Genomic DNA, 27,902 nt, shown 5'->3' with positions numbered 1-27,902 from the left:
CAGATCCTAACATCTGGCTACTAAGCCAGATAATTGAGCTGTTGTTTTCATAGAATCATAAAATGGTTTGGTTGGAAGGGTTGGATCCTCTTAACCACACCCCTGCCACGGACAAGGACCTTCCACTAGATGAGGTACTCAGAGCCCTGTGCAGCCCACACGTCCAGGGATGGGGCATCCACAACTGCTCCTAGGTGTGATGTTGAAAACCTTATTCTAATTCTAAATTATGTTCTTCTGAATCCAAAACCTGGTATAAATTAAGATGGAAAGCTGTATTTTTATAAAAGGAATCAATCATGCTTTAAATCTAGTTTGTGCCCAAGATGTTAATATGATCCTGACCTACCATGAAAACTATCAGGAAGCTGTAATGGAAGGAGTCCAGTTCTAGGTTTCCAATACTCACCTATCTGTTCAGAGCATTCAGCATTTACACTTCTTTTTTGGGCTAGGAAAATGAAGCTTCCCTGTGCTTGAGGATAGTTACTTTCTGGATCTCCAAGCTGGCCCAATCTTAGTGTATCTGGAATGTTCCTAGATACCTTTCACTATTTCATTCTTTGAGTACAATCTAACAAACACCTGCTTTAATCCAGGCCCTGCCCTTTGCTTTGCTGAGGATCCTGCAGCTCTGTCTCATTCCAACCATGATGCATAATCAAACCACAACACCACTCCATCACATTTCTGTGCAGCTCAGGGGTACAGCTTCATCAAGCAGCAGTCTTTGCAAGCTGAACAGCTTGGCTTACACAGGGGAGGGGGAAAAACCAAGCAAACCAAACACACCCATCATCTAAATCACATAACTTCCAAAGAAAAAAAATAAAAATCAAACTCTTTATTTTTGTTTAAAAAAATACGTATTTGCAGTCATGTGCTAGTTATCATAGTTGTTACCAGTTTACATGGTTCCAAGAAACAACATAGTGCTACAGATTAAATAGTTAAGATAATTTAGGGTATGAATGGCCACTTAATTTCTGGATTAGAAATTCTTTTCACAGGGCGTGCAAAAAAAATTCTGCAAATTAGCAATTAATGCTGAAGTGGTATAGTTTATGTAACATAATAGATACATGAAACTTTTGGTCGTGAGTAATTGTATACAAAACATAACAGTATTAAAATACATTATTTTCATAAAAATACTGTTGTGACACTTTATATCTAAATAAGAAATTTTTATAAAGATGGTATGAAATATTTGTTATACAAAAGCATGTTCTTATAGCAGGATTATGTCATAAGATGTAAAAAATTCTATCCAAGCACTTAAAAGAAGAGTAATTTTTTTTTTAATAACTGTGATCCACTTGACATATAAAAGTATATGCTGTGTGTGCACTATAGCATTATGTTTGCTCTACTTAAAACTGGTCAAAGTACAACACTGCATGTTGTTGGAGCAGCTGAGTTCTTATACACCACTGAAACTTGTTCAAGAAGATAAAACATCCCATTCTTGTTGCTGAATATGCAAGAGGAAGGTAGTCTTTATGCATGTCTGCTGTATGCACATACTGAGAATAATTTCATGCTACAATCTTTTTTTGCCAGTCTGACCTGTCCAGAGGCTTTTTTCAGCTGAAGCCAATATTTTCTCCCTCCAGCCTCATCACCTCCTCACACACCTGACTGGGTAAGTCAAAAATAATGAAGTTAAAAATTTTAACAGGAGCTGACTGGTATGATCTCCAACTGAAACAGACTGTGTATCAGCTAACTCTACCAAAATTACCCATTTTAAAATCCCTATTAGAACACCACAGTGTTCATTTCCTCTGATGAATACTGCATGCTTACATTTACATGAGTGATCCAGTTGAAATCCTGGATGTCAGCAGTTTAAAAGCACAAATTAGTATGTAATTACTTTAAGGCATGTAAGAGCACCCTGATAACTGACACTGAGTGGAAGAGATTTTCTTTCAGGAAAATTTTGTCAGCTGCCTTCTCTTCTTTAAAGATGCTAAATCAGTATCATTCTGGAAAGATGGTAAGAAGGAGAAACACAGAAAGTTAAGAATGGATCTGATCATTTCAGTTGCTCCTGAAACAGTTTTAAAAGCTGTGATTTACCAGTAAAACACCTCAGTTTTAAGGCATTCTGGCCAAATCACCGATATGTCAGTTGGACTTACCACTAGCTAAAAACTAAAAGTAAAAAACAAATAAAAGTCATCAGATACTACATCAACAGGACAGTACAGGTTCAATATTGCCTACCCCTGAGAAGGACTGGGTATAGCAGCACCAATTGGGAAACATTCTGCAATGCCAGCACTGCACTGTTGTCCTATACTGTGGCCCAGCTTATATGCCCACAGATTATTTTTAAGAGCACTTATTTAAAATAGTATTAGACATAAAAATCCCTTTAGTTGCATTGGTATTGAGTGGGAAAACAGTGAGAATGATATAGTGGGCTATACTGTTAGTACAGTCCATGTGTAGTGTTAATGTACTGGTTTAGAGCTGTGCTCCAAACTTGGTAAGCCACTGTCTTCTGTGAGACCACTTGCCTTCTGGTTTTTGGCACCAAAAAAGCCCAGCAGAAATCATGTTGTGCCAGTTTTGAGCAAGATGTCCTGTAAGTCATCTGGCAGTGCCAGTATAATATCATTGATGTGTGTCTGCAGCTTTTTCAGTGTGTCAGTGTTCACAGGAAGATGTTCTCTGTCAGCCTGCAACTGCAAAGGTACCAGAAAACAAGATTTGTACTAAAAATGCAAGGTTACCTTAAGAAATGTTAGTCATGTATTACAAAATCTGGAAAATGAATTCCTCATTTGCTGACTGAGTAGGAATTTGGACAACAGCAGGTTTCCCCAGCAACCACACAACAGTGAGAACACTGATTTGGACTTTCAGAAATAACAACAAAAATTGGTTTTCTTCTACCCTGGGGATTCAGATCAGTCACAGAATTACAAGTAATTAAAAAAACCCCAGCAATACAATGCTTCCAGCATAGCCAGATGATATTGGGAAGCCAAATAACTTTTCAGGCATGGCTGAAATTGACTGACTCTGTTTTTCAAGCCTGAATAAATGACTGAACCTTTAAACTACCCAGATAATGATGAATGTTTTCATTTATGTACTTGCAAAACCAGCTATATCAAGCTTTTATGTAGCTAAGTAATGTTCAATTCAGTTACTTACCAGTTTATTTTTTAACTTTAAGACAAGATCCACCGTTTCTACCTCAGTATGCTTCTGACTCCAGAAAACCAAGTTCTAAAATAAAAAAAACAGTCATTGAATTATTCATGGTTGCATATGTAATTTTCAAAAGAGATCTTAATCTACACCTAATGTTCAGAATAGGTATTTTCTTTATTCCTATGCCATTTGCTAACCTCATTTTATTCATGCACTGTCTTTACTGTGAACTAAAAAATCTGCTTTATTTGTACTTCACATAACAGCAAACTCGCACACAAACACAATACAAATAAATTAAAGGGGGAAAAAATCCTGCCAAACAGGCTCAGTTTGAGAAAGAGCATCTCCAATGCCAAATGGCAGTGAATGATTACCAAATCAGAACTGCCAGCACAATAAAGCATTACAGTAGCTCAGGGCAGTGCTCACTGTTTCTAGGGCACTAAAGGAGATCACAGTTGATAACTAGTAAAATACAATCAAGTGGATTTTCTTATGGAAGTTCTGCTCCTCTACCCCTTTAGAACTCTCCTATGAGATACATTTGTTCATGTACAAAGGAACATTTATTTTGTGGGTCAAAAGACAAAACAAGAAAGGAGCAGAATCAGTAAGAAATTTATAACAGTTCCTATTTTTTGATCAAGTTGATGTCAAATACAGTTGGATAGAGTCTAAGTTGTATAACTGACCTGCAAATTATTTGGTCTGCTCTATTTGAATAATCTGTTTGGATTTGCCACATTTTTATTGTTTGGGAATTGACAAGGCAAGGGATAAAAATAAATGGCTTTTGAGAAACAGAGCAATTTTGTTTGTTTGTTTTAAAGCTGTAGTGCTGCTTTACTTTGTTTTTGTTCTTCTTATTCCCTCTCTGGCTGTACAACATCATCTCCTCTGGCAATTCCTTTCTCTATCAGTTGTTCCAAATCAAATTATATTGATACCCACTTCAGCTTCTTAATTAAGGATTGGCTCTTACAACATCAGAATAGTTATGTGGCATTTTGTTATATATAAACAGACTTCACTTCTAAGGTTTCCATTACTATGCATCAGCTGTAGGCTTATTTACTAAATATATTTAATTAGCTGTCAATTAGAATGTCAAACTAGCTGAATTTTTACCTTTAAAGCTACAAACTGTATTGTAACTGAAAATATGCTGTCAAGAATGGAAGCTGAACAGAGTAATATTGTCAAGTAAGAGGAAAAAGCTTTTTTTTTGAGGGTGGGTGCGTGTACTTTATTTTAAAATACACAACAAACCTAAAAGTAGGTTTTACAAAGGATGACAGTTGTTATGACAAGTGAATTATATTTCATATTGTTCTCTTGCTGAGTCAGTTCTAGCTTGTACTTGTTTAACTAAATCATGTTTTGCTAGATCAGGATTCACAAAACTGTCAACAATGTCACATTCAACCTATGAAAACAGGAGTAAAGCTGACTTGTGGGAGAATGTATTTGTATTACAAGATGATAAATATAATTGTAAGCACACATTTTTCTAACCTCATTACAGAGTGCTTCTAAATGAAGGGCCTCTAACTTCTGGGTCATTTCCCTCTGCCGGCTCCTAAACCAACCATCAAAGTTTGGGGATTTCAAAAAATGCCTGGTAAAACACCAAAGAAAAATACATTTTATATTTAAGTACAATGTGGTAACAGTGTTTTCTACATCATCAGATGTAACTATATTTGAGATTGAGTAAGATATTAGAACCATTTCTCTACATACTTTCAGAAAGATGTAATATTCTAAAGTAGAGATTAGCATTAATTCTAGTAATTAAGACAAGGATTGAGAAAAGAATGTAAAGAACATGTGTCTGAAACACAATAACGATTAGGGAATTTGAGGAAAAAAAGAGATCAAGGCCCAGTTTGAAATAGCCTAATTTTTATATTTGTGTTTGATTGGAAGGAGGAATCAAGCTAGAACCAGAAAGAAAACCACAAATAACACTGATCTACAGAAACCTGTAATGCTAGCAAAAAAAGAGATTTAAGCAAGTAAAGTATGCTTAGTCCTATCAATTTCTATTAAAGCACATATTCTAAAAGAGCCTTACTCAAATCAATCCTGATTGTAAGTTTCCTCAGGAAAAAGAGCATTAATATTATTGATCTGTTTTAATTTATATCGTTTTTTATGCTGATGAAAGAAATTACCTGTAAAGTCCTATCCAATCTCCCTTTAAACCTGAGGTGAGCTGTGGTCCTGCTTTTTCCAATGTCTTCATGAAGTCATCTTGACTAAACTGCCTCAGCTGTGGTGGACTCTATGGACAGAAAAATAAATTAGCAGACTTTAAGTTCTCTAATTACCAATTTCCAGCTCATTCAAATTCCACTTCCTCACCTTCCAGGGTGATATGCATTTCTGCAAAGGCATTAAGCTTGCCACGTAACGTTCCTGGGGAAAGGAAAAGGAAAGGTTGTTTGCATAACCAGTATTAAAGACACACAGTCCACATGTGTGTTTACTTATTGCTTGTGACCACAGCATTTTCTCTTCCCAGTGTTAGTACAGGGTGGGGTTGTGCGTATTCACCACATGAGAAAACAAGAAGGAGCTTATCTTATATAGACTGTATTTTCCCAACTCCAGAACTTTGAGCCAGTAAAGTTCAAGGAGGACACGAGACAAAGAAGGATAGGAAGTAAGTGCACAGATAGAATATCTATATCCTGAACTTAAGCCACTGGTAAACAATCTCTCTTTTCTTTGGAAACAGTCCACAGAAGGTGGACAGTCCACCCCATATCATGGGTGATTCCAAACAGTAACCACGCTTTGTATGAAGTGTTTGGAAGAGATGGTCTGAGTCCCTGAGCCAAACATTAGAGTTAGAATTAACCCACAGGAGACTGTCTGAGCTGTGGCTGTCTCTGCTCCAGCAAGGCTTGGCACAGGCATGGCCAGAGAGAGCCCCAGGGTGTCCAAGGCACAGGGAGTGGGGCCACTGCCAAGTGTCAGGTGTGACAGCTGGGCCCAGGCCTGATTCCAGGGCTGCACTGGAGAGCTACTGTACTTAGGCTAACTCCAGAAAAACTATTCCTTATTGCTTCTGTAAAAAGCCCATTACTGTAAGAACTCACTAAAGGAATAATGAAACTTTCCGTCAGCTCCAAGAAATAGCGCCGCAGTATCACACTCTGGGCTTCTGTAGGACGCTTCTGTTGTACTCCCTTAAAAAAACCCAAAACAACACATCACAGTCAGTCTGTTACTCCAGAGGATGTAGGTAGTTGTGGTGGGTTTACTTTTTATGAATATTTATTATCATCTGCATTCATTTGCCATATGCCCACACACAGCATCTCCTACCCTGAACCAGGGAAGGAAAGCAATAGCATCAAGTTCTTTGTACAGACACGTGTCTTTGCAATTACTGATTTTTTATTTTCATGTAAAGAATTTCAAGGAAAGAAATGTTTCTATTGAGAAGTGTTTGCAAATGAGTTAAAATCTGGAAGCTCTAATTCTTACACACCTCATGTGTGAGAATTTTAGATCAAAGAGACCAGAGTGGGGGTGGCAGAAGATGGAAAACCTCAACAGATGAACAGATAAAATACCTTAAATTCTCTAAATTATTAAGCTAACTTATTGAGGTCCACCATTCATATAGTTACAGGAGCTGCTACTAAGGCAGCAGCCCTTCTACAGTGAGGGTGTATACACACCTATATGTATAGATATATACATATATCTATACATATAGATGTATACACCCTCATTGGGGCAAAGGAAGCAGAATCCAGTTTCATTTCAGTTACACCAAGTGCAGCCTGACATGAAACCCCTGACAACAGCACACAAAACACACAAACCAGCTGCCATTAAGAACTCATCTATGCCATTACCTTTTGCAACTGCTTAACGATTTCTTCATCTTTGTTCAAGTATGGCTTGTAAGAGGTATAAACACCTAAAGGAAAGAAAGCAGCATGTAGCCACAGGAGAAATGAGGTACACATTTTAAAATGAAAACACTGACAATTTAACCCTGAAGTTATTACCAGGTTTGGAGTCCAAAGTTTTTAGGTTCTTCAGTTTTTTCACTTTCACCTGCTTTGGAACTTCACCTGCCAAAACACATAAAGCCACCTTACTTGAAGACTATCCAATATTGCAAGAAACATTAGAAACACTGACAAGAATCCAAGTATATATCCAGAAACACCCAGCAAGCACATGAATAACAGCAAATAGACTTTTTATTTCATATAAGTGTTCCTTTTTGAAAAGGCAAAAAAAACACCTGAAAACCTACAAAAACCCAAACAAACAAAAAGTGAACCAAAAAAGCCCCACAAACAAAACCAGCCAAAGGATGACCTTCTGAATTCAAACAGCCAATCAACATACAGATATATAGCAGAGAATAATTATTTTCTTAATTTCATATTTTTAGTCCATTTTCCCTTGTTCCCCTTAGTGTAAATGCTTTTGGGAACAAAACTTTGGTACCTTGGCATAATTAAAATTTGTATAGAAGAAAATCAAATAGAAGCCACAGATTAAGTGTTGTAAGGAAATGAATTTAAGTCTCCTTTGTCATAGGCCATACTAAGGGCTTTTGTTTTCCCAATTTATCCTGCTCCAACCAGAAGACCCTAAACCCTGTTCACAGTCTTGCAGCCTCATCAGAACCTTCCTCCTAAACCTAGCTGGATGCTCGAGTTTAGAAACAGTAACAGTTAAATTGCTCTTGCAACTGCAGAGTTGGGGAAAAATGAAGGAAAAAAACGAACAAAATATAATCAGAACCCTTCTTTGTCCCTAAAGAAATAAAATATAAATTCTTAAAGACAGGTCAGACAGATGCCTCTCTAGAACTTCCTGACTAAGCATTTCCCATAGCTACATCAAAACTAGAATTTCATACTTGAAACTGTATATCAGATTTGAAGGCCACCTGTTTAAATGGATTTCCAGAGTTAATTAAGATTCTATTTTCCAAACATAAGCTACAAGCAGCAAAGTAACTCTTTCCCACACTATCCTAAGTCCCCACAAGTATTCTGACCATAGACAGACATGGTATTTTGAAGTTAAGCAAATCCTTGCTTAATTATATTGAACACAGTATGCAATCCTTAATTAATTCAGTGTACTCAGAAGTTAAAATTAACTTCTTATACAAAAATTAATTTTATGGTGTTTTATCTTAATTGCATATTTATGCATTCCCACTGTCAGGACAGTGTAGTGAACCTGCAGCAGCAAACAGCTACATTCAGGAATTTCACACAATAATTCCAGTGGTGGCAACTGACATTTTATCCAAACATTACATAAAAATTCTAGGCAATTGTGTAAGGAAATCATCCAGACTGAACAATTAATAATTACTGGAATATTGCCAGATTAGAAATATATTATCAAAATATTGTCAACAACTTTTTAGATTACTGTAACATTGAAAAATAGTTTTCACATGGGTGTCATATTCTGTGCTGGCTGTGACTGATTTATTATATTCTATTCACACTAAAATTAACATCAGTAATATATTATGTCTCATTTTAATACCGTATTGGGAGAGATACAAATTCAGGATTCTCTGAAAGGTAGAACATTATTACTAATGAGTATTACTATCTTTTGCATTTAAGATACTAGATTTGAAAAGACACAGCAGTCAAAATTCTAATTTCACTTGACAGATTTACATACATGAAAATTTAGTTTGCATTAAATTAAATAAATGGAACAAAATTACATATGTTGGTAAATAAATAAGCACACAGTTAGATCCCTTTGCACAGAATTGTAGAAAATATTTCTATTTTACCTGGAAGTTTGATATCTCCAATTCGGATAATGTGAGGCCAGTGCTGGAGTGTTTTAGCAAAAAAGGGATTTGTCACCCCTAGAATGACAGATGGCCTAGAAAAGTAATGACAATGATTAAAATATGACAGCAAGAGCTTCAGCCCTAACAAACAGAAAAGGTCAACTTAAGTTCTTCACTTGAAATTATTTTCCTTTGGTATTTAAGAGTTACATTTTAAATTGCACATAAGAGGACAAATGTTTATCAAAGTTTCAATGTTTTAGAAAATAAGAGTTATCTTAAAATACAAACAACAACAATTGTTGAATAGAATAAAAATGACATCATCTGCTTAGACTTGGCTAAATTCTGCCCACTTGCAATGGTGAGAACAGCACATTGTCTGTAATTGGGGTTTTGTGATGTGTTGGTTTTTTGTTTGTTTTTTTATGAGCAGGAATCTGACCCATATTTGAAAGACAAATTGCTACTTTTCAAGGTTTGATGATAACAAACTCTCAGTACTTGAATGTGCATGTCATTAAGAAAATGAGACACTTAATACCCCACTTGCTTTAAGCAGCAGTTATCAAGGGAAGCAGCAGAAGCACTTGCAGAGCGCTGTGCCCCAGCTCACTCTGTGCCAGATTTCTCTGCCTGCTCTGTGCTTGGGCACACAGGGAGCAAGGGGCAGTAAGAGCACAGTGCTGCAGCACAGGCCTGCAAAATTTGGGATTTATAGCACTGATAGGATGAGGGATGAACATGTTTTTCAACAGAGTGGTTGCCATCCATTTTACAGTCAAACATCAGCTAAGGAATATAGCAGTAAGTCTCACTGAAACTGCCATCTTAAAAATAGTTTATCATCCTTTTGTTAGACTGGTCTTAGAAATCCCAAAGTTTAACACTTTCTGTACACTACCCAGAAGTTTCTCTGCTCCACTCTATTATTAAGATAATACATGGAATAGACATCATTTGGATTCTTCACCTCACTAAGAGCCATAGGTTTTTAAAACTATCTCCTATCTTTCCAACTTTTTGTTTTCCATAAGAAAGTCAGGGCAATTTCAGCTCTATTTCAAATACTAATCTCTGCAGTGACCAACCTTTTTATTTTGCTACAGAAGAGTGGATGGAATTTTGAAACGTGGGTTACTACAGTTTAACCAAATTCTTCCTGGAATTATTTTTAGAAACTAAATTACACACTGCATAACCATTCCCATGGAACACAACCTAAAACATATTGCCTGTGTTTATGTGTTTCTCCACTGCTCCATCTCTGGCAATACACCAGTTGAGAGGAACACTACAGTAAAAAAAAACCCAACAAAACAAACAAAAAATCCACATCAACAACCTCTGGCTGTTCTGACATTAGAAGAAATTTATCTATCAAAAGATCACTGAATCTAACAAATGCATTCCATTCCAAAATCAAGTTGCATTTAAATAACATACATTAAGAAATACTGGAGGTGTATGTGCTCAAAATAACAGCAGGATTTAAAAAAAATAAAGGGAGAAAAAATATACTTAAAGTAGTTTCAAACATCACTAGTTTTGGACATTCACACTCATAAAAAAATAATTTCTGACTTATTTACATTAATAACCTAATAAATTTAGTGAAGAGATATTTGATTTTAAATTGTCTTGACTAGGACTTAGCTTTACAAAACAGCTGTATGGGTGTTGAATTCTACAAGTCACTTTGTTTAGCAGTTAATTAAAAATTAAAACACAGCAGAATTTCCCAAGGAGCTACTCTGGAGCTGCTGTTGCACAGACAAACCCTTATGGAAAAGCAAGAACTTTTCTTGGGTTCACACCTGCAGTTTGACTTATTCTGTAGAGAATTATCCTATGAAACTCAAGCCTGGTTTAATGGTGGCATTGTTTTGTAACTTCTTTGTCTTATCTAACTGGAATAAAAACTTAAATCAGCTAATTGCTGCACTCTGCATGATAATATCACCAAAAAAAAGATAAGTCTAAACCTAGTTCTCTAATTATAGAAATCCAGAACAGTTAAACAGTATTTTAATACAAATGCATGTTTATGAGTAGTTTTGAGCAACATCTTCTCCAGAGAATTGGATTTACTTACGGGGCTTGTGTGCGAGTTGTGTATTCTTTGAATTCACTGTCGTGGATGGTGAAGTATGGCCTGAAGTCACTGCAGTACTTCAGTGGGGAAATACAGCTGCAAGGTACAGCAAGGATGAGCTTGATTTGTGTACTCAGTGCAAACTTTCATCAAACACACAAGCAAATCTAAAATTTGTAATGTTTTATCACGTTCAGATCAATGAAGGTCCACTCAGCTGGAATCTTACACCAACTCCCTCAGCCATAGTTAGAAAGGGAGAAAACACATTTTTTCTCTCTAGTTTTTCTACTCCATTTACCTAACAAGGGCCAACACAGTTTCTGAAGATTCTGCTGGTGATGGTGCCATCACAACAAGTGGTTCTCCCAGCAGCACCAGCTCCCAAAGCATCTGAATGTGGAAGAACACTGGACAGAAACACCTAAAAACAGATTGAGGTATTTTAATACATTTGAAAACATAAAATACATATTTCTTCTGGTTAACAAAGGCATAAAGAAGAAGTCTGTGGTAGTATTTTAATAGCAATTTGAAAAACAAAATACTCTTGTAAAATGGAACATTTAATGAACTTGTTTATTTATTGCCATTTCAGCCTGTAGATTGTCAGTACTGTGTTTCAGCAAACTTGACAGAAAAAAATTAAAACCAACACTGATAAATGTTAGCATACAAGCCATGAGATGTGTTAAGGAACTGCCATAAATCAAAAACATGTGGGAGCTCCCAGCTAGGAATTATTCAGTCCAAGCTCCTACCTGAAAAGATCTACTTCATGAACAGTGGGTAAAGCCATGGAGATCTGAGCATCTGCCTAAAAGACATCGCAATGCTTGGTTTTTAGTCATCAGAACACCTAGGTATTAAATGAAATGGTTTCCCTTAAATGCTTACAGACAGTAGACAGGATATAGTCTAATTATTCATGTACTGCTGCAGTATATAGTACATTTTCTCCACAAGTACCTTTGTGTTCTATGAGCAGGACATCTCCCCCCACCCCCCCAATCAAAATACTGAAGCTGTTTCAAACAACTGCACATGAAGACACAGACAGATTGGTTTTATAAACATCTTCTACAGCTAAAGACTTTTAATTCTGTATCCATCATCAAAAAAACCCAAACTATCCAAACTTTAAAAGGATGTTCAGGTTAGTAATTGTCACCCAGCTATCTTCTTCCAGGACCTGGACATCTCTCCCTGCTCAGGGTTACAGGGTTAGAATATCCTTTCTATGAAGAATCCAAATCTGGACTACTCCATTCAAAGTCTCAACGATTATTATCATGTAGTATATGATGATTTGCTACCCATCTTTTCTAACTACCAAGTTTACAGAATGAAGCAGATCTCTGGCTTTGTCTGGGGCTGTATACAGTATCAGTATCTAATCACTACCTGGTGCATATTCTGCACTATCGGTGGTGTTCCAGGCTTGTCACGATATGTTGGAATCCGCAACTTGGAAAGAAAAAGAAAGATTTATTTTCCCTTGTACTGAATCCAGCAGACAATTCAAATGCTGACTTACAGAAAATCTGTAATACTTTGAGAGGATATATATTACAGCACGATGCTTATTTACTCTACAGCACTTCCATCTACAGAATTTCCAGTAGCAAATTGACTAATAGAATATGAAAACAATACTTCAGTTTAAAAAGAGTCAAAATTGTAGCTGTAATTTCAAAAAAGTACCTCTAAATTTTGTAAAGAATGATCTGAAACCAGGTCTTGGGGTTTTAAGATGGTACAGAATTACTTTTAGAAAAAAATTCTCTCCTAAAACATCAAGACGTTAAGGCAAGAGAGACTTGCCAGAATCCAAATAGTCTGAACATCTGAGGCTTCTCTGGATTCACAGTTTGCATCTGTAAGTCTTGAGTGCTACAAATTGAATCATAGTGGAAATGGATGTCATTTACACACAACACTTAAAACTGCCCAAGCAGTATAAAAACCAGGGACAATATCACTGGACAGTAATTATGGCTTTACTCAGTTTAGGAATGCAATTTCAGTTCTCATGGGTAAGAATTATTGATGAGATAAATGTAGGCAATGCCCAAAAAAGACACATCTGATACTCCTCACCACCCTGCATCCAGAACCATTCTTTTAAATTTCTGATGTAGTATAGTTTCAGAAACTTCTTTTTCTCCCTCTCTTTCCAAAAACTTGAGTTTCTGCTGAGAAGGTACTTCTGGCTGTAACCTCCAACTCCATCAAATCCATTTAATTGCACTTCATACAGATTATGAAATTAATACAACTCCCAGAAGCCCAGTTCTTAACCACTGTTTAAACTCAACAGTTCTTCACTATGCCCTAGATACAACTTCTTTAATGGCTTTCTTCAGACATATTTCACTGCCATTAAAAAATACAAACAGCACAAGCAATTATTTCTGGTGTGCAGGACAAAAAAGATTTTTACTCAGCTTTCAGAAATGAGAATGATTTTTAGTCAAGCAAATATTTAGTTTGCTTGACTGGAATTTAACTCTCAGTATTTTCAAGGGCTACTTTATGTTTGATTTGACAAACATAATTAGCACTGAAGTCTCCTAGAATGCAAATTCTAGGAGGGATAATACAGACACTGCAACTAGTAATTGTATTGAAACATCACTTTTTAGTAGCTACTAAAATTAAATATTAACCTAAGCACTATAAAAGATCTTCCCTTCCTCCCCTCAATTGAAGCACTTAATCAAGATCTCCCAGACCTTCACTCTGAGTGCTGTAAACAGCTACTCCTGTTTGGAAGATCAGGACAATAAAAACAAGGCACAAGGCAGTGAGGAACTGCACAGTGAAAGGTGGGGAAAACACCCTCAGAGAGGAACAAGTGCAGGAGTCCTCACCTTCATTATGAGACCCATAAGAGGCAACTGCAGAACTTTCCCTGGAACTGGTGCTGGCCAACGATCAATGTCACTACAAACTGAAAGAAAAATACCAACGTTTCTGCAAGCTATAAACCATGATCACAGAGTCACCTTTGTGCACACTGCAACTTGAAATTAGTGCTAATAATCCACAGCAGTTCTACTTGTCTCTCAATCACACTGAAGTTTTACAGCCTTTTGGACATTATGTATTATTCCATTAAACTATAAAGATTCTCATTTCAAGAAAACAGTGTTCTCTGGTCTTCCATTTTTTTGTAGCAATGAGATTTTAAATTCAGTGAAGAAATGTTACCTGAGAAACCATGAAAGTACATACTAAAAAAATTCGAAAAGAACACCTCCATTTATGTATATTGGCCACTGCAGAACCAATAAACAGTTAAGCAGTTAAGGAAAAAGCTGGTTTGTAGCTGGCTACAAAGTTTTCCAGCATTTTCTTGTAAACCATTATGAATATAAAACATAATTCTCATAGTTTCTGCAGAGCTTATTTTGCTCATGATACAACCTCTCAAGAAAACAGGTGACTGAAAAATGCAATTCTTTCATGGTTTACACAAATTGTTTCTCAGTGAAAACACAAAACCATGAAAGCTGTATGGGGCAGGCACAGTACACAAAACAGAGCTCTTCCAGGCAAAGAGCAAATAACTTTTCTATTTGTCTTTCTCCAGCTCTTTCAGCTCTGCAGTGAGGCTGAGGCACCTGTTACCAGCGCTGCTCTGTCACTTTTTCCATTTGGTCAAAAAACAAACAAATCACACACACAAAAACCAAACCTCAAGCAAGATGACATTTGTACAGCTGCTCAGCAAAAGCTGTCAGACTGCCCAAAAGGATTTGGGTGGTGAAGAGTGCAAAGTAAGGATTGCCATCAGCTCCTTGTGCTCAACAGCTGTCCTGAAACACACACAACCCTAGATGTGCTTCAGGAGGGACCTCCAACTCTCCCAGGGAAGATCCAGAATTCAATCAGCTCTGTTCAATGATCTAGAAGTGAAGCCAGTTTGCTAAAATTTCAACCCTCTACTCTGCAAGAAGACCAAACCACAAACTAGAACATGACAGTGTTGTTTATTTCTCCAGAATAAGTATGTGATAGTGTAAGAGTCCAACACTGTAGGACCACTACCTGCTTCCAGGAAAGCTTCACTTTTCTCAAAATATTCTGGTGCAATTTGCTTAAGCATGGTACGAAAGAGATGGACATAAGGCAGCTTGCTGATGAGGACCAGTGACTGGAATAAAGAGTAACAAAAGAGATTTTCAGTCAACACTTTTCCTCAGTTCTACTGCACCTGTTACCCTCAGACAATTCCAAGTGGGACTTCTCTCACACATGCAAGCCAACCACACATCTGACTACAGGCAAACTGCAGACAAACAACTGCCAAAACTACCCAACTTCTTTGTTTTTAAACATACACACAAAACTATCTCTTTTGACAGCATACCTGATGTAAAATTCCAACAATTTACTATAAATTAACAACTAATTTAGTTAGAAAGCAAGACAGTGTTCCTGTTCCTCTGCAGTCACTGAAAATTAATTTCTAAATTAATATTTTCCTGAAAGAACTGAAATTACCTTTTGAAAATAGCCTCTTTTTAATGACTTGTCTCGAACTTGTCTGAAATACACATAGCCATAGTAATATGCTGAGTCTTTCTGCAAAAGAAAAGAACAAATTCAATACAATCACCTGCTACTGCCCTGTTTTTTGAAGCATTCAACATAGTTTAAAAGCTTATTCCCCTGTGAGCTCCAAAGTTGATCAGACACAATAAACTAGAAGGATTACTATGTTTATTAACATTATCTTCTTTAGTAAGTACTTCAAAGAGAAAACGTCATCATGGGGAAACAGCTGTGCTTTCTGGCTTTACTATTTTTATATCTACATTCTCCTGACACACTCTGAAACCAAAACCAGAAATAATTTCTTGAAGAATAAAGCAACTTTTATTATTCTGCAAAGTAGCACTAAAAAGATTTTAGCAGTTAAAAACCTTAAAGCCCTGACTTGAAGAGATAAAACCTAGTCTTTCAGTGTATTAGTTTTACAAAAGATTCTTGGAATATTAAGGAAGTAGGCTGCCAAACTTCAAAGACAAGACATCAGCTTTATGCTTTCTACAAAGAGGAATTCAAGTATTTGCCACATAAACAGAAGTGAATTCAGTTTGAGAACCAGGCTCCCAGAGGCCTCAATATTCCCTATGGACATGATGAGAACAACTTTTGGCCACTTCCTCTTTTAGGTAACTGCTCCAGCTTCAAAATTGAAGGGTGGAAACTGAGACAGCCCAACTTGCTTGGAATTGTTTAAATTAAGTTACAAAGAACTTGATATTTCCACAACAGTAATGGTTCTTACAATTTGGTCTACGGGTTCCTAGTCAATAATGAAACAGATTTGGGCTTCAATTTAATTCCTTGTAATCCAAAATGCACACTACCAAAACAAAGAATAGTTAATGAAATTAATTATTATTATTATGATAACATGCTACAACAAACATGAGTTTTGACTTTCAGGACATCCACTTCAGAGATTTTTCTTTTCAAACGTTATATTTAAAGGTGAAGACCCACAAATGAACATTACCCAAAAGAAATTTAACTTCATTTTTTCTCATTTCCAACCTTTAAGTAAACTGGTAGATCTCTATCCAATTGGTCCAGAAAACAACAGAATGAGACTTTCCTTCCAGGAGACCGTCGGAATCTAAAACAAAATTGTGTGTCCCCAAGACAACCTACATGGGGAAGAGATAAATGACACAGTATTCACAGTTTGAGCCTTGTTTAACATGAGGACTTGCTTACAGCCAAAGAGGTATCAGAGTTTTGGTTGATTTATCTTGCATTGCCCTTGTGAACATTAATATATTTAAAATTTTTTAAATGGTAAATTTGGCATCTTTGCCAACAGTAAATATACTGTCTGCAACAAGGAAAAAAACAATCATGTCCTCAAACAGGTAAAATGGCTCTTCTCCTACTGCCATTCCCCATTCCATTGGCATGCCTGCACAGTTTTGATTGTCTCAGCCATGGCATTCCTCTGCTACATGGCTGCACTTTCCCTCTTTTTCTGACACCACACAGTTCATACAGATGTCACACTGTAGGAGTGCATTATGCTGATCTGTAACTCCACAGGCAGGTCTAGGATTCATCATTTTGAATGCTGCAAAGCTAATTGCTGAAAACTGAGTGAAATGGAGTAGGACTTCCCAGTAATATCCCCAAGGAGCAAAGTTTTCCTTTACTTCTATCAAAATGAATTTCTTAGAGAAAAATGTAACAAATTCTCCGCGGAACTGTTTCACCAGACTTTAAAGCTCCATTTCATCTTCTCTTTCAGTCACATCCATTCTGCTGCAGCAAGCACAGACAGCCCAGCCCCTGAGTGCCAGGGACATGCACAGAGCACCCAGGGCTGAGCCTCAGAACCCCCGGAGCTGCTCACAATCCCTCCGTGCACCAAAAGCAAAAGTAGCAAAACACGGTGAGATGGGACCTTGAATTCCAACAGGTAACAAGTGCTCAGCAAGGGTGCAATGATAAGAAAAACCACAGCACATGCCAATACCACAGCACTAAATATTTGCTTCAACTTCTCAAAGCTCCTTCCCTTCATCCAAAGGAAAAAAAGCCCTCATGAACTGTTGTAAAAATCTACACACAGAAGACCCAAATTACTCTTAATCATTACTATGTTCAAATATCATTCAGAATATGATGTCTTATTTAAGAAGCTCTTGCAGAGAAGATTGGTAAATATCTATTCTTTTTTCAATTATCCATGCAGAGAAGGCAAAGCATTGTTTTAAAAATAACTGTACTGCAAAACTCAGCTTAAAACCACAGTTGTTGTGATCTAGTAGCTCATTAAATCATTTTTCTCCTCTAAATTCCCAGCCACAAGTACTGGCATAATCCCTCTTTGTAATATTAAGAGTAAAAAGTTGAATTAACCTTTTGAGCCATGAAAACCTGGGATGGGCTGACCTCAAATTTAGCTGCAAGCTAGTAACTTCCTTCACTGCTCTATTATATAAAGCTTTTCTTTTTATGCTAAGGCCTATGATGAAAAAATAAATCCTAACAGAGAGGATCCACTACCAGCCCTGTGGAAGGCAGGTTTTACACAGGTTATTCCCTCTACTTCATTTGAAACTTAAGCCAACCAAGAATGATCAAGAACCAACAGTTCTTAATAGGGACATCATAAAAAGCAAAACTGTGGAATTTTTCCCTGCTGAAAATAAAACCTCCTCACATATACCTATTCTGTCTGAAGTAGAATACTACACTGTTATTTGAAAAAATACATGAAAAATTTTTAAGAAAGCAACCTTTGCTCTTAACACATGATTCTGTACCTTCAAGATACCTTTTAAAGATTAAAGATACTTAACATTAACAATGAGAGTAATTAGAACATACAATTAACTCCTACTTCAGTAACAGAAAGAAGCTGTGCTTCTATTTGCATATAGAATAGCAAGAACAGAGAAAATACCTTAATTTCAGTGATATTTAAACAAAGGAGGAAAACTAGCCAAAATACTTTGTAAAATTACATAAGAGAGAGCTCACACACATTAAAAGCACACATCTGCATCACTCCCTATCCAAGCTGTCATACTGCAGAGCATCCAAAAGCAGAGTCACTGCAGTTACAGGCACAATGCTGGTCCTGCAAGCTTTGACTTCTGATAGAAATAAATGAGAAAGGAAGTGTCTGAACTTCTGTAATTTCTTTTTGCAGGTGGTCCAACCCATCAGCCCCATGCCCCAATTTCTCCTTGGCAGCAGAAGAGCAGAAGTTTAGATTGGAGAAAAATTTAACAAGCAGGACCACACACAGCTACAGGCACAGCAACAATGCACAAGACAGCTGAGGTTTTCCTTTCACAACTGTTCTTTCTAAATGCTTTTGAATTTAAAAGTCAATTTCACTGTTATGAACTTAGAAAATACACATTTAGTCCTTTATGAGAAGGGGGTCCCATATACTTCCATTTGCTTTACTAAATCCTTCAAATTCCATGCCTACTCTCCTCTCTACACTGACAATATTATTACTTTGTTTAAAGAGGAAGATTAGGATGCTCATTCTTTACCTGCCAAGTATTCTGAAACGTCTGCACAAATGTCATCTGGAGGTCTTACACACTTACATAAACCAGAGAAGAATCCTCAGACCTTACTGCAATGCAGACAGTTGCAGCTTTATATTTAACCTTAGCTGCAACGTTTCTGTATTGCAATGTTAATTAAGATATATAAATACCTATTTGATCTAAAGCCCAGAACACATCCTGTCAAATTCTTTTTTAACACAGTTTAGTTCAATAACAGACTACAGAGAGAAGAAAGCACTTACCCGAATTAGAATCTGGAAAAGACAAATAGCAAATATTGGTTTTCTAAAGGGTAGGGAAAAGAAAAGACAGCTGTTACATTTTCTGAGATATAATATATTTATATTTCCTAAGCTAAAACAAAATGATATATAGCAATTATGACTTACCTCTTTATCTGTGAGTTTGGAATGTGGAGGATATATCACCTAGAGGAAAAAAACGGTATTATTTTATTTGAAAATAAGCTGGATATAAGCAATAAATTTCCATCAAATATTTTAACAGTACAACACTCAAACACCTTCCCAGCTGTAGGACATTTTCAATTGTAAGCTATTAATATTATGTCTCAGTTCTTATCTTCATATGCTTTTAAGCTTTCTTGATCACCCATCTTTACAAGGTATTTTGGATGCCAGTTAGAGACCACACACATTAATTTAAAAAGATACATTCACAGCGCACATTCTGAGTAGTTGAGATTTTTGGTGCAAAAGGTCTCAAAGGAGAGCAAGATTACATCTTTTAGATTTAACTTGTACATGCAAAATGCAGTAGAGAATTACATTTAAAGCAAACACACATTGTCTGAAATCTGTTGCAATCAAAAGTCAGGCAGGAGTAACCAAAATTCAAACACAAAACATGATCTATATTATCATCAGCTCTTGGAGGATGAACACTAGTCCCTAATGGCAACTATGGAAGCTCAAGGAATAAACTCAAAGTCATGGCTTTTTGTACTAACAGAAAAACAAACAGATCATGTAGTAAGCTTGTACAACACAGAAATAAAAAATGATGCAACACGACCAAGATGCGGAAGCACAATTACTTCAGAAAAGAAAGGATGTACAAAATGAGTGATTATGCAAGCAGGTGGGAACAGAATATACAGGAAAGAGGACAAATCTCAGACACCTAAATTTCACCCAAAAAAGTCCTCAAAACAACCCACAACCCACTCCAAAACTCCTGAAATGCTTGGCGAGCTTATGAGCAGAGGAAATTTGACATAAATTCCAGTATTATGTTTCACAGAAGGTTTCAGAGCTTCCAAAGATGGGACCTAGTTGAAGAGCAGAAGTTCAAGGCAGGAACAGCAGCTTCATGCAGTCCTCATCTCACCATACAGCTAACATCCCATTATCTCATTTAATCTTGTTCTGCTCAATGTAAGTACATTTATTTCCTGGAAACACAACACTATCCTACTCTATAGAAAACAAGATATACCCACTGGCTGATCTCTGACTAAGCACCTTTCGGTCCTCCAGCCATAAAATCTCCAGGGCATTTTTTTCCCTCAGTCTCCTATCAAATGATGTCCAGCTGTGTAAGACATGATTAGCACAAGTGAAGCTGAAAGCAGACACCAGTGGAACACCTGCATTCTGCATGGAGTAAACCTATCACTGCCTCTTTTCCAACCCTTAATACTTTCCTTTGCTACCTTATGCTAAGCAGCTGTACACTAAATGCAACTTTCAGAAGCTGAATGATGCTGAATTATCCACATTTAGTCAGAAGGCTGGCATACAGACTTGAATTCATACTCGTTCTCCTCACTAGCAGGTGTTTCTTCCCAGAATTCCTGCATAAACTGAAGCTAATTATTCTGCATGCAGCTACATGCTGGGAGGGGGAAAAACCCAACAAAACAGGCCTTAGTTCTGTAGACATTTTAAGACTCATTTTATCCAGTTAAATTAACGTGACTGTCAACTGAGAAGTCTCAGCCAGGACAGAGGCTGTGCTTCCCTCAGTCACTGAGCACAACAGCTGCCCAAGTCATAGGTTATACAGAAACCTTTGTTGTTAACACCGCCTCATAACATCAAAGGAAGAGAACTCAGATAATTAACACAATATCCTGGTTTTATCTGCATTTCTTTGTGGCCAACAGTTATGTATTTTACATACTGCAACAGCCTGGTTAAATTTTAGGCCAGTCTGCCAGGCGTTTACACTGGCACCCCTTTAAGGCAAGGAAAAGAGAAAGAAAAAGACATTTTCCCTGCAGACCAAGAGTTTGCTGTGCAGTCACATGGTGAAAAGAGCAAAACAGGATGTGAAACTGATCCGAACAGTAATTCTTCTTTCCATTTCCCAGACTGTGAGCTCCCCGTGCCCTCCCAAAGCAGTGCCACAGCTGTCCCTGTCCCTGCCCTCCCAAAGCGGTGCCACAGCTGTCCCTGTCCCTGCCCTCCCAAAGCGGTGCCACAGCTGTCCCTGTCCCTGCCCTCCCAAAGCGGTGCCACGGCTGCCCCTGCCCTCCCCAGATTGTGCCACAGGTTCCCCGCCTGTTGCACAGAGGGCACAGCCGGGAGCTGCAGCCGTGACACTGCCAGGGGCCGGCATCCAGCTTGTGCTGAAGGAAAACGCTTCGAGCCCGTAGAGAATCTTTTCGCACACCTCAGCGACCTGGTGAACGCTGTTAATTATGAAGATCACTCACATTCTCCTTATTATCACATTTTTTAACACCTAGACGCCATAGAAATCAGCACTATTCGTACGTAAAGAAAGCCGACGGTGTACTTCATATAAATCCCGGGACGCGATGCAAACCATTTAAAAGCGCCCACCGCCAGCACAAGCAGAGCTGCACCAGCCTCACCCGGGACAGCCGAGCCGGTTCACCGGGGCGCTGCCCCGCTCGCCGCTCCGGGGCTCCGCACAACCACGCTTCCTTAGGCACGGCCGAGCTTCCCCCGCCTGTGTGCAACACCGGGGCCAGAGGAAGCGCCCGATTCCGGCGGGGCCCCGCCGCAGCCCGCAGGGCGAGCGGTGCCCCCCGCCCGCCGCCGCACGTACCTCCACGGCCTGGCCCAGCTCCAGGTCGAAGCCCACCACGCACACGCAGTGCAGCCAGGCTGAGAAGCGGTCCCAGGGCAGCAGCGACAGGCACTGGTCGGGACTCTCCGGCTCCGCATCCTCCGCAGCCACCTCGGCACCACCCAGCCCCGACTCCGGGCCCCGCTCCCGCCGCGACATGGCCCCGACCCCGGCCCCGCCGCGCGGAGTCAGGTGACTCGCGTCGCCCCGCCCGCTCCCCCCGGAGCCGCTCGGAGTGGGAGGGGCCAAGCAGGCACCGAGGGAGGCCAAACCATTCCTGCGGGGAGCGGGGGGGGGGGTGCTGGGGGCCGTAGGGAGGGAGCGCCCCCGCGCGGCCCGCCAGGGAAGGGCTGCGGTGCTCCCGGCCCGGCCCGGCTCCTCCAGGCGGGCACCGGGCGGGCGGAGCTGCTCGGGCGGGGAAAGCGGGGAAAGCAGCTCCTGTCTCGGGGCTGCGGACACCGCACCGGGCCCGGGGAGCCCGCCCCAGCGGTGCTTAGCAGGGTGCTCGCGAGGGCAACTCTGCAGGCAACGGATCAGTCAGCGCTCTTTGCTCTTTGACATGTCAGTGACGGCACCTGCTGGGGCCGCCGGGGCCGCCGAGTAATGAACAGCCGTGTCTCCAGCGTGAGCTTTGCACCGCTGAGCGCGGCGCGGGAGGGACATGGAAATACCCCTCTGGCTGATGGCTGCACTGCTTCACCCTCGCAGGATCACTGGGATGATAATAAAAAAAGCATCCAAATCTCTTAAACCCTCTTTTATTGCCTTAGCCAAAGCCCAAGCTCTTTAATAATGTAAGAGCTTTCAAATAGTCTTTTAGCACAGTCCAACAGCTATTTATATTTCATTATGAAACATTTTGTAGAGTTAAAAGTGCTAAATAGCTACTTTATTTAACAAAAAAGAAAAAAAGAAAAATAAAATGTCATGCATTCACCTCCCCCAAAACTCCATACCTCTTTTAATTTAATTATTCACACTAGATTTTGGTTGACTGCTACTAGAATAGCTTCAGCAGCAGTAGGTGTAGATGAGCTGCTACCTGAATCATTACCTGCCATTTTTTCTCCAGAACGGGAGTTGCAAATATTAAAACCAAGATAATACATCTATACTTACTTAAAAGAAAATGTAGGATGCCTTAGATGCACTGTTTCCTTAAGGCCCATTAACAACATTTGTTTTTCAAAAGCAAACAGCTAGAAATTAAAAGTACGCTTTGATCACTGGATTATTTTCTAGACAAAAGATGAACAAACATATAACTCAGACAAAATTATAACACACAAAATTATCATGGTAGTAACTTGAGATACAGCGGCCTTCAGTCATCTAAAGCATGAGCAGCAAAGTGAATGTTAGATCCAGGCTGAGATAGGAACGGGGTTCTGCAGTGTGCAGCCTCAGGCAGGCTCTGTGGGAAGGTTCTTGCTGTCTCCAGCTGCTTCAGGTGTTTTACAGTGATACCATGCAAGACTCACAGACTTTTCAAGTAGTTAACTCCTAAATTCTGTAGATTCTCTTGACAAAAACATTCTCATAACTAAGACTGAGCTTAATCAAGTTCAACTCAGTGCAATGAGTCTCAGTGGAATTTAATTTGCTGTTTCCATTTAGGAACTTAAATGGCCTGGCCAAAAGCTTTCATCACTTGGTTTAAGAAAAGATTTCATGTCACCGCTTCTTATAAGCCTTCCCTTGTTTATATTCTTGCTGTCATGGGCAAACCAAAATTTTTAGCTATTATCATCACGCATGTCCTTCTAGTTTTTGCTGGCCCCTTATTAAAGTTCCATGTGAATAAACAAGTGTAAGTGTATCTATGTGAAATAATAAGAATAAAGTACTTAGTAAGAGTGATACATTTTATTAAACAGTAAATTAATTCCACTGGATGCTTAACAAATAGTCTTTTGGCAGGAGAAAGTTAAGACAATAGACACGTGATCCCTGATAAAAAAAGTACAGAAGAAAGAATTCTTACCTACTGGAGATATTCCAAATAAACAGTTATTCAGAAAGATTTTTACTTAGCCATTTTAAATACATTTTAGTTTTGACAAAATGTGATTATCCCCTTCAGTTGAGAAAGAAAAATATTTCTGCATGTATTGTAACATTTAGAAACATCTGAGTTTCCTTTTCAAGAAGCATCAATGCAGGACAAAAAAACAGACTTCAGAGCTGGGGACCACCTAACTGAGAGCATTTTGCTACAACTTGCAATAAAGCCTCATAAAACACTAGAGCTCTGCATATGGAATATGCCCTTACAAATCTCCAGGAACTCTGCTTTGTTTTGCAGAAATACAGCCATCTGGAAGGGTTTGGACAAGAGACACTGCTAGAAAAAGCATGCCCTTGATGTCAGTTGCTGGAATAAAAATGAGAGAAGGCCTGTGTGGGACAGCTGGGCTCTAAAGATCCACAACTGCTCAGTGTTTGAGCCTGCCTTGCTTTCTCCCAAGCTCTATCTTGCTCCTACAGCTGCGATCTCTCAGCAGGATGGTTTCTATCAGGTAGCTGCAAATGCTGTGTTGGCTGCTGGCTGGCCAGGCTCCATCAGCTTCAGCAGGGAGTGACTGTGCAGACTGCTCACATCCACTGAGAAACACCAAAGAACTGCATAAACATCATCTGCTCATCTCATCTTCCACTCCATCCCCCGCCTCGAGATTTCAGTTTAAAGCAGTATTTTATTTGTATTTGAAAATTATATTTGGTCTAATAAATACATTCAGTTAAAACAAATAAACACACACACAAAAAAAAGTCGTAATTATTTTTAAAGCATCTTTTCCATTTTTCAAACAGCCACAGAAAACATCAAACATTTCAAAAAGTCAATATTAATATTGACTGTTAAATTGATATATTAATAGAAAAGCAAATAAGAGCTGGTCACATGATGACTGTGGTCTGCTATAATGATAAAGCAGTGAAAATGCCAGATATTTCAACTTGCCTGATTTAATTTGAAATGAAAAAAACACTGCATGTGAAATTAGCTATATATTAGCATAACATGTATTAATGGTATGCATGTTACATTGTACTTATGTATATATACCAAATACATGTATTATCAACATACTGTGAAATGTACATTGTATATATAAACAGGATAAACATATATTAATTATATATATTAATTATATATATTAATTATATATATTAATTATATATATTAATTATATATATTAATTATATATATATTCATACATAAATATATAAATAGGAGATATAGCACATAAAAATAATAGATTTTAAATCATTGTATAAAACACTCATTTTTATTACATAATCTAAACTGAATAGTATATTCAGTATATGCTCACTACATATATAACATTAATGTAAATGTTATGTTGGTAAGACACTCATTTGTATACTGGATACAAGTATCCTTTTTTTAACGCAAACCAGAAATAGGAGCAGGGAAGGATCTGAAAGAAAACTGAACAAATGGAGAACCTACCTGACAAAAGAGGATTAAACTGGTAGAATTGCTTATTCTTTCAAAATTAATGCCAAAAGATAATGCAATTGTTCTTTATACAACCAGTCAGAGAGTTAAAAGATCATAAACAGAAAATAAGTCTGAAACTAAAGAACAATAATAGCACTAAAATAAAAATGTGCAACCCCTTCACTGAATCCGGGGTGATAATTAGAACCAATTTTTTTTAACACTGGAGAAAACTTCTCTGAAACATCTCCTTACTTTTGACTGCTTGGTTCAGAATGTTTTAGAAGCCAAAATCTCGATGTTTTTCAGGTACGCACATGAACTATCTCATCTGCATTTCATCCTCCTGAAAGAGACACCAGCTCCATAGGGGATAAATGTGACAGTGCCAGTCCCCTAAAGAGCTCCCTTTCCCTTATCCAAGATGGCTTTGGAACGGGCTCTTTCTGCCCTCAGCTATGATGGCTAGCATAACATTTTCATGGACTTCCTGCCCAGAAAAAGGAGGGACACAGTTGGCTCCGGCTGCCCTTACCTAACATGGCTGCGAGGTGCTCGCCTGTTCCACTGTGACAGCGTTCGCAGAAACGAAGCAGGAGCTGACACTTCCCTCCTCCTCCTCCCCTTTCTCCTCCTCCTCCGAGCACAGCAGCCAAGCACTTCACACCAACTCCTCACCCACCTGCTGCTTTCCACAGTTCTGGGACGGACACTTTCTGGTAAGCAGCAGACACCTCAGAAAATACCCATACAATAATTGTATCCTCATTTCAGAATGCAGCTGCTTTCTGTAGTTTCATCTTGGCCTTTGACTCTGCCCCTGATAACTTCTGAACTCATCAGGCAATTTGAAATAGGAGCTGAAAAGCCTGAGGGATAACTACACCCACGCAGCTCCACTGAGCTGGCACTCACGCAGAGAAGGAAGGGTCAGATGGATGTCCTGCCTGAGCAGTGGGTACAGCTCAGCTGCTGCATGAGCCATCTGGCAGTGCCAGAGAGAACTAGAAAGGCACCTACCATTGCCAGCTACTTTTCTCATCGCATTGCGTGAGCCTGGCCCAGTGGGACTTCTCCAGGGGATGAAGAAGGGTTCAGGAAAACATTATATGCCAGTGGCTTACAGTTTAAATGACACAGTTATATTATATTATTATGTTATTATAAATACTTAGAACATCAGAGAAATGTATCCACTGCTCAGTTTATTATTTTATCTGATTCTCTTAGGCCCCATAGATGGTAATGGATCTTTTTCATCTCTTATTTTACTTCCAGTCTCCCTTCTCCATTAAACATGCACACAAAATATAAAAAGTGTTCTCAGAAACATTATTTTCATTCCAACACCTGTAGTACCCTTTGTCCCCACTTTTTACACTTTGCAATTCCAAAGTGCTCTCAATTATTTCTACTTTTGCAACTCATTCCCTCAAATGTAACTCTTAATGGACCTAAATTTATTCGCACTTTCTCCATCTTTTTATACCTTTCCTTCTCCCTTTGATTAGTTATGGCACTTTGTGTGCTGTAAGCAACAGCCACACAGAATTTCCACTCATTAAAATAATTAGTAAGAGCAAATTATGATTATATTTATCAGAGTAGTACAATCTCATAAGCTGATGAAAGCCATGAAGTGACGTGCCAGATTTTTTTTTCCCTGTCAGGAGAATTAAAACTACGGATAAACACTTCTAAACATTCCACCTATCAGTTGTTTGTTTTTGTCTTCACAAAATCAGACTTTAATCTTGGATTTAATTTGTTTCCAACACAGATGCTACAGCCTAGTTTTGCTGTCATTTTCTCACTGGATTGTTGGAAAAAAAATAGTCTGTTACGAATCAACCTCCATTCCCCAAATCACAGTGCAGTCAAAAAGAAAGGGAAAAAAATGAAGACACCCCTGAGATTTTACTGTATTACAACTGAGAACATACCAATCATGCTTTGTGTCATACACTGCACTGCCTTACCTTGATCTCTGCTTTTCCCCTCATCCACTGCTGAAGTGCCTGGCCCAGCTGCACTCCTGTCCTCCACGGCTGCCAGCTCTTTCTGCCATCTCCCATATCCCTAATTCCTAACACCCTGTCACTGGGTAATTATAGTGCTGGCATGACCCCAAACATCTATCTTACATCAACAATTCCTACTTGTTTGCTTTACAGGGAATGACGGAATTAAAAATGTATTTGGACTGGAGAGACT

General features: G+C 38.5%; 1 protein-coding gene and 1 long non-coding RNA gene across 2 annotated transcripts; both read right to left on the bottom strand.

Moving 5' to 3' along the window:
• Positions 1 to 829: 829 nt before the first annotated feature.
• On the bottom strand, positions 830 to 22,494 carry DENND6A (DENN domain containing 6A). The gene is given in 21 exon segments (XM_064723960.1): positions 830 to 2,696; positions 3,172 to 3,246; positions 4,690 to 4,792; positions 5,352 to 5,461; positions 5,542 to 5,595; positions 6,282 to 6,371; positions 7,050 to 7,114; positions 7,206 to 7,271; positions 8,984 to 9,078; positions 11,082 to 11,177; positions 11,383 to 11,505; positions 11,843 to 11,898; positions 12,486 to 12,548; positions 13,955 to 14,034; positions 15,135 to 15,240; positions 15,591 to 15,671; positions 16,650 to 16,762; positions 19,402 to 19,444; positions 19,549 to 19,587; positions 22,199 to 22,479; positions 22,482 to 22,494. Coding segments are annotated over 21 exon segments (1,884 nt in total). The 3' UTR covers positions 830 to 2,564.
• Positions 22,495 to 24,070: 1,576 nt separating this feature from the next.
• Positions 24,071 to 27,867, bottom strand: LOC135453333 (uncharacterized). The gene is made up of 2 exons (XR_010441842.1): positions 26,224 to 27,867; positions 24,071 to 24,823 (listed from the first exon to the last, which is right to left on the bottom strand). It is a non-coding gene; the product is annotated as an uncharacterized LOC135453333 (long non-coding RNA).
• Between the last annotated feature and the right edge of the window lie 35 nt (positions 27,868 to 27,902).

This window comes from Zonotrichia leucophrys, chromosome 12, assembly GCF_028769735.1.
Source record: "Zonotrichia leucophrys gambelii isolate GWCS_2022_RI chromosome 12, RI_Zleu_2.0, whole genome shotgun sequence".
NCBI lineage: Eukaryota > Metazoa > Chordata > Aves > Passeriformes > Passerellidae > Zonotrichia > Zonotrichia leucophrys.
The sequence above is the reverse complement of the archived record's forward strand: the minus strand, read 5'-3'. Positions and strand labels throughout refer to the sequence as shown.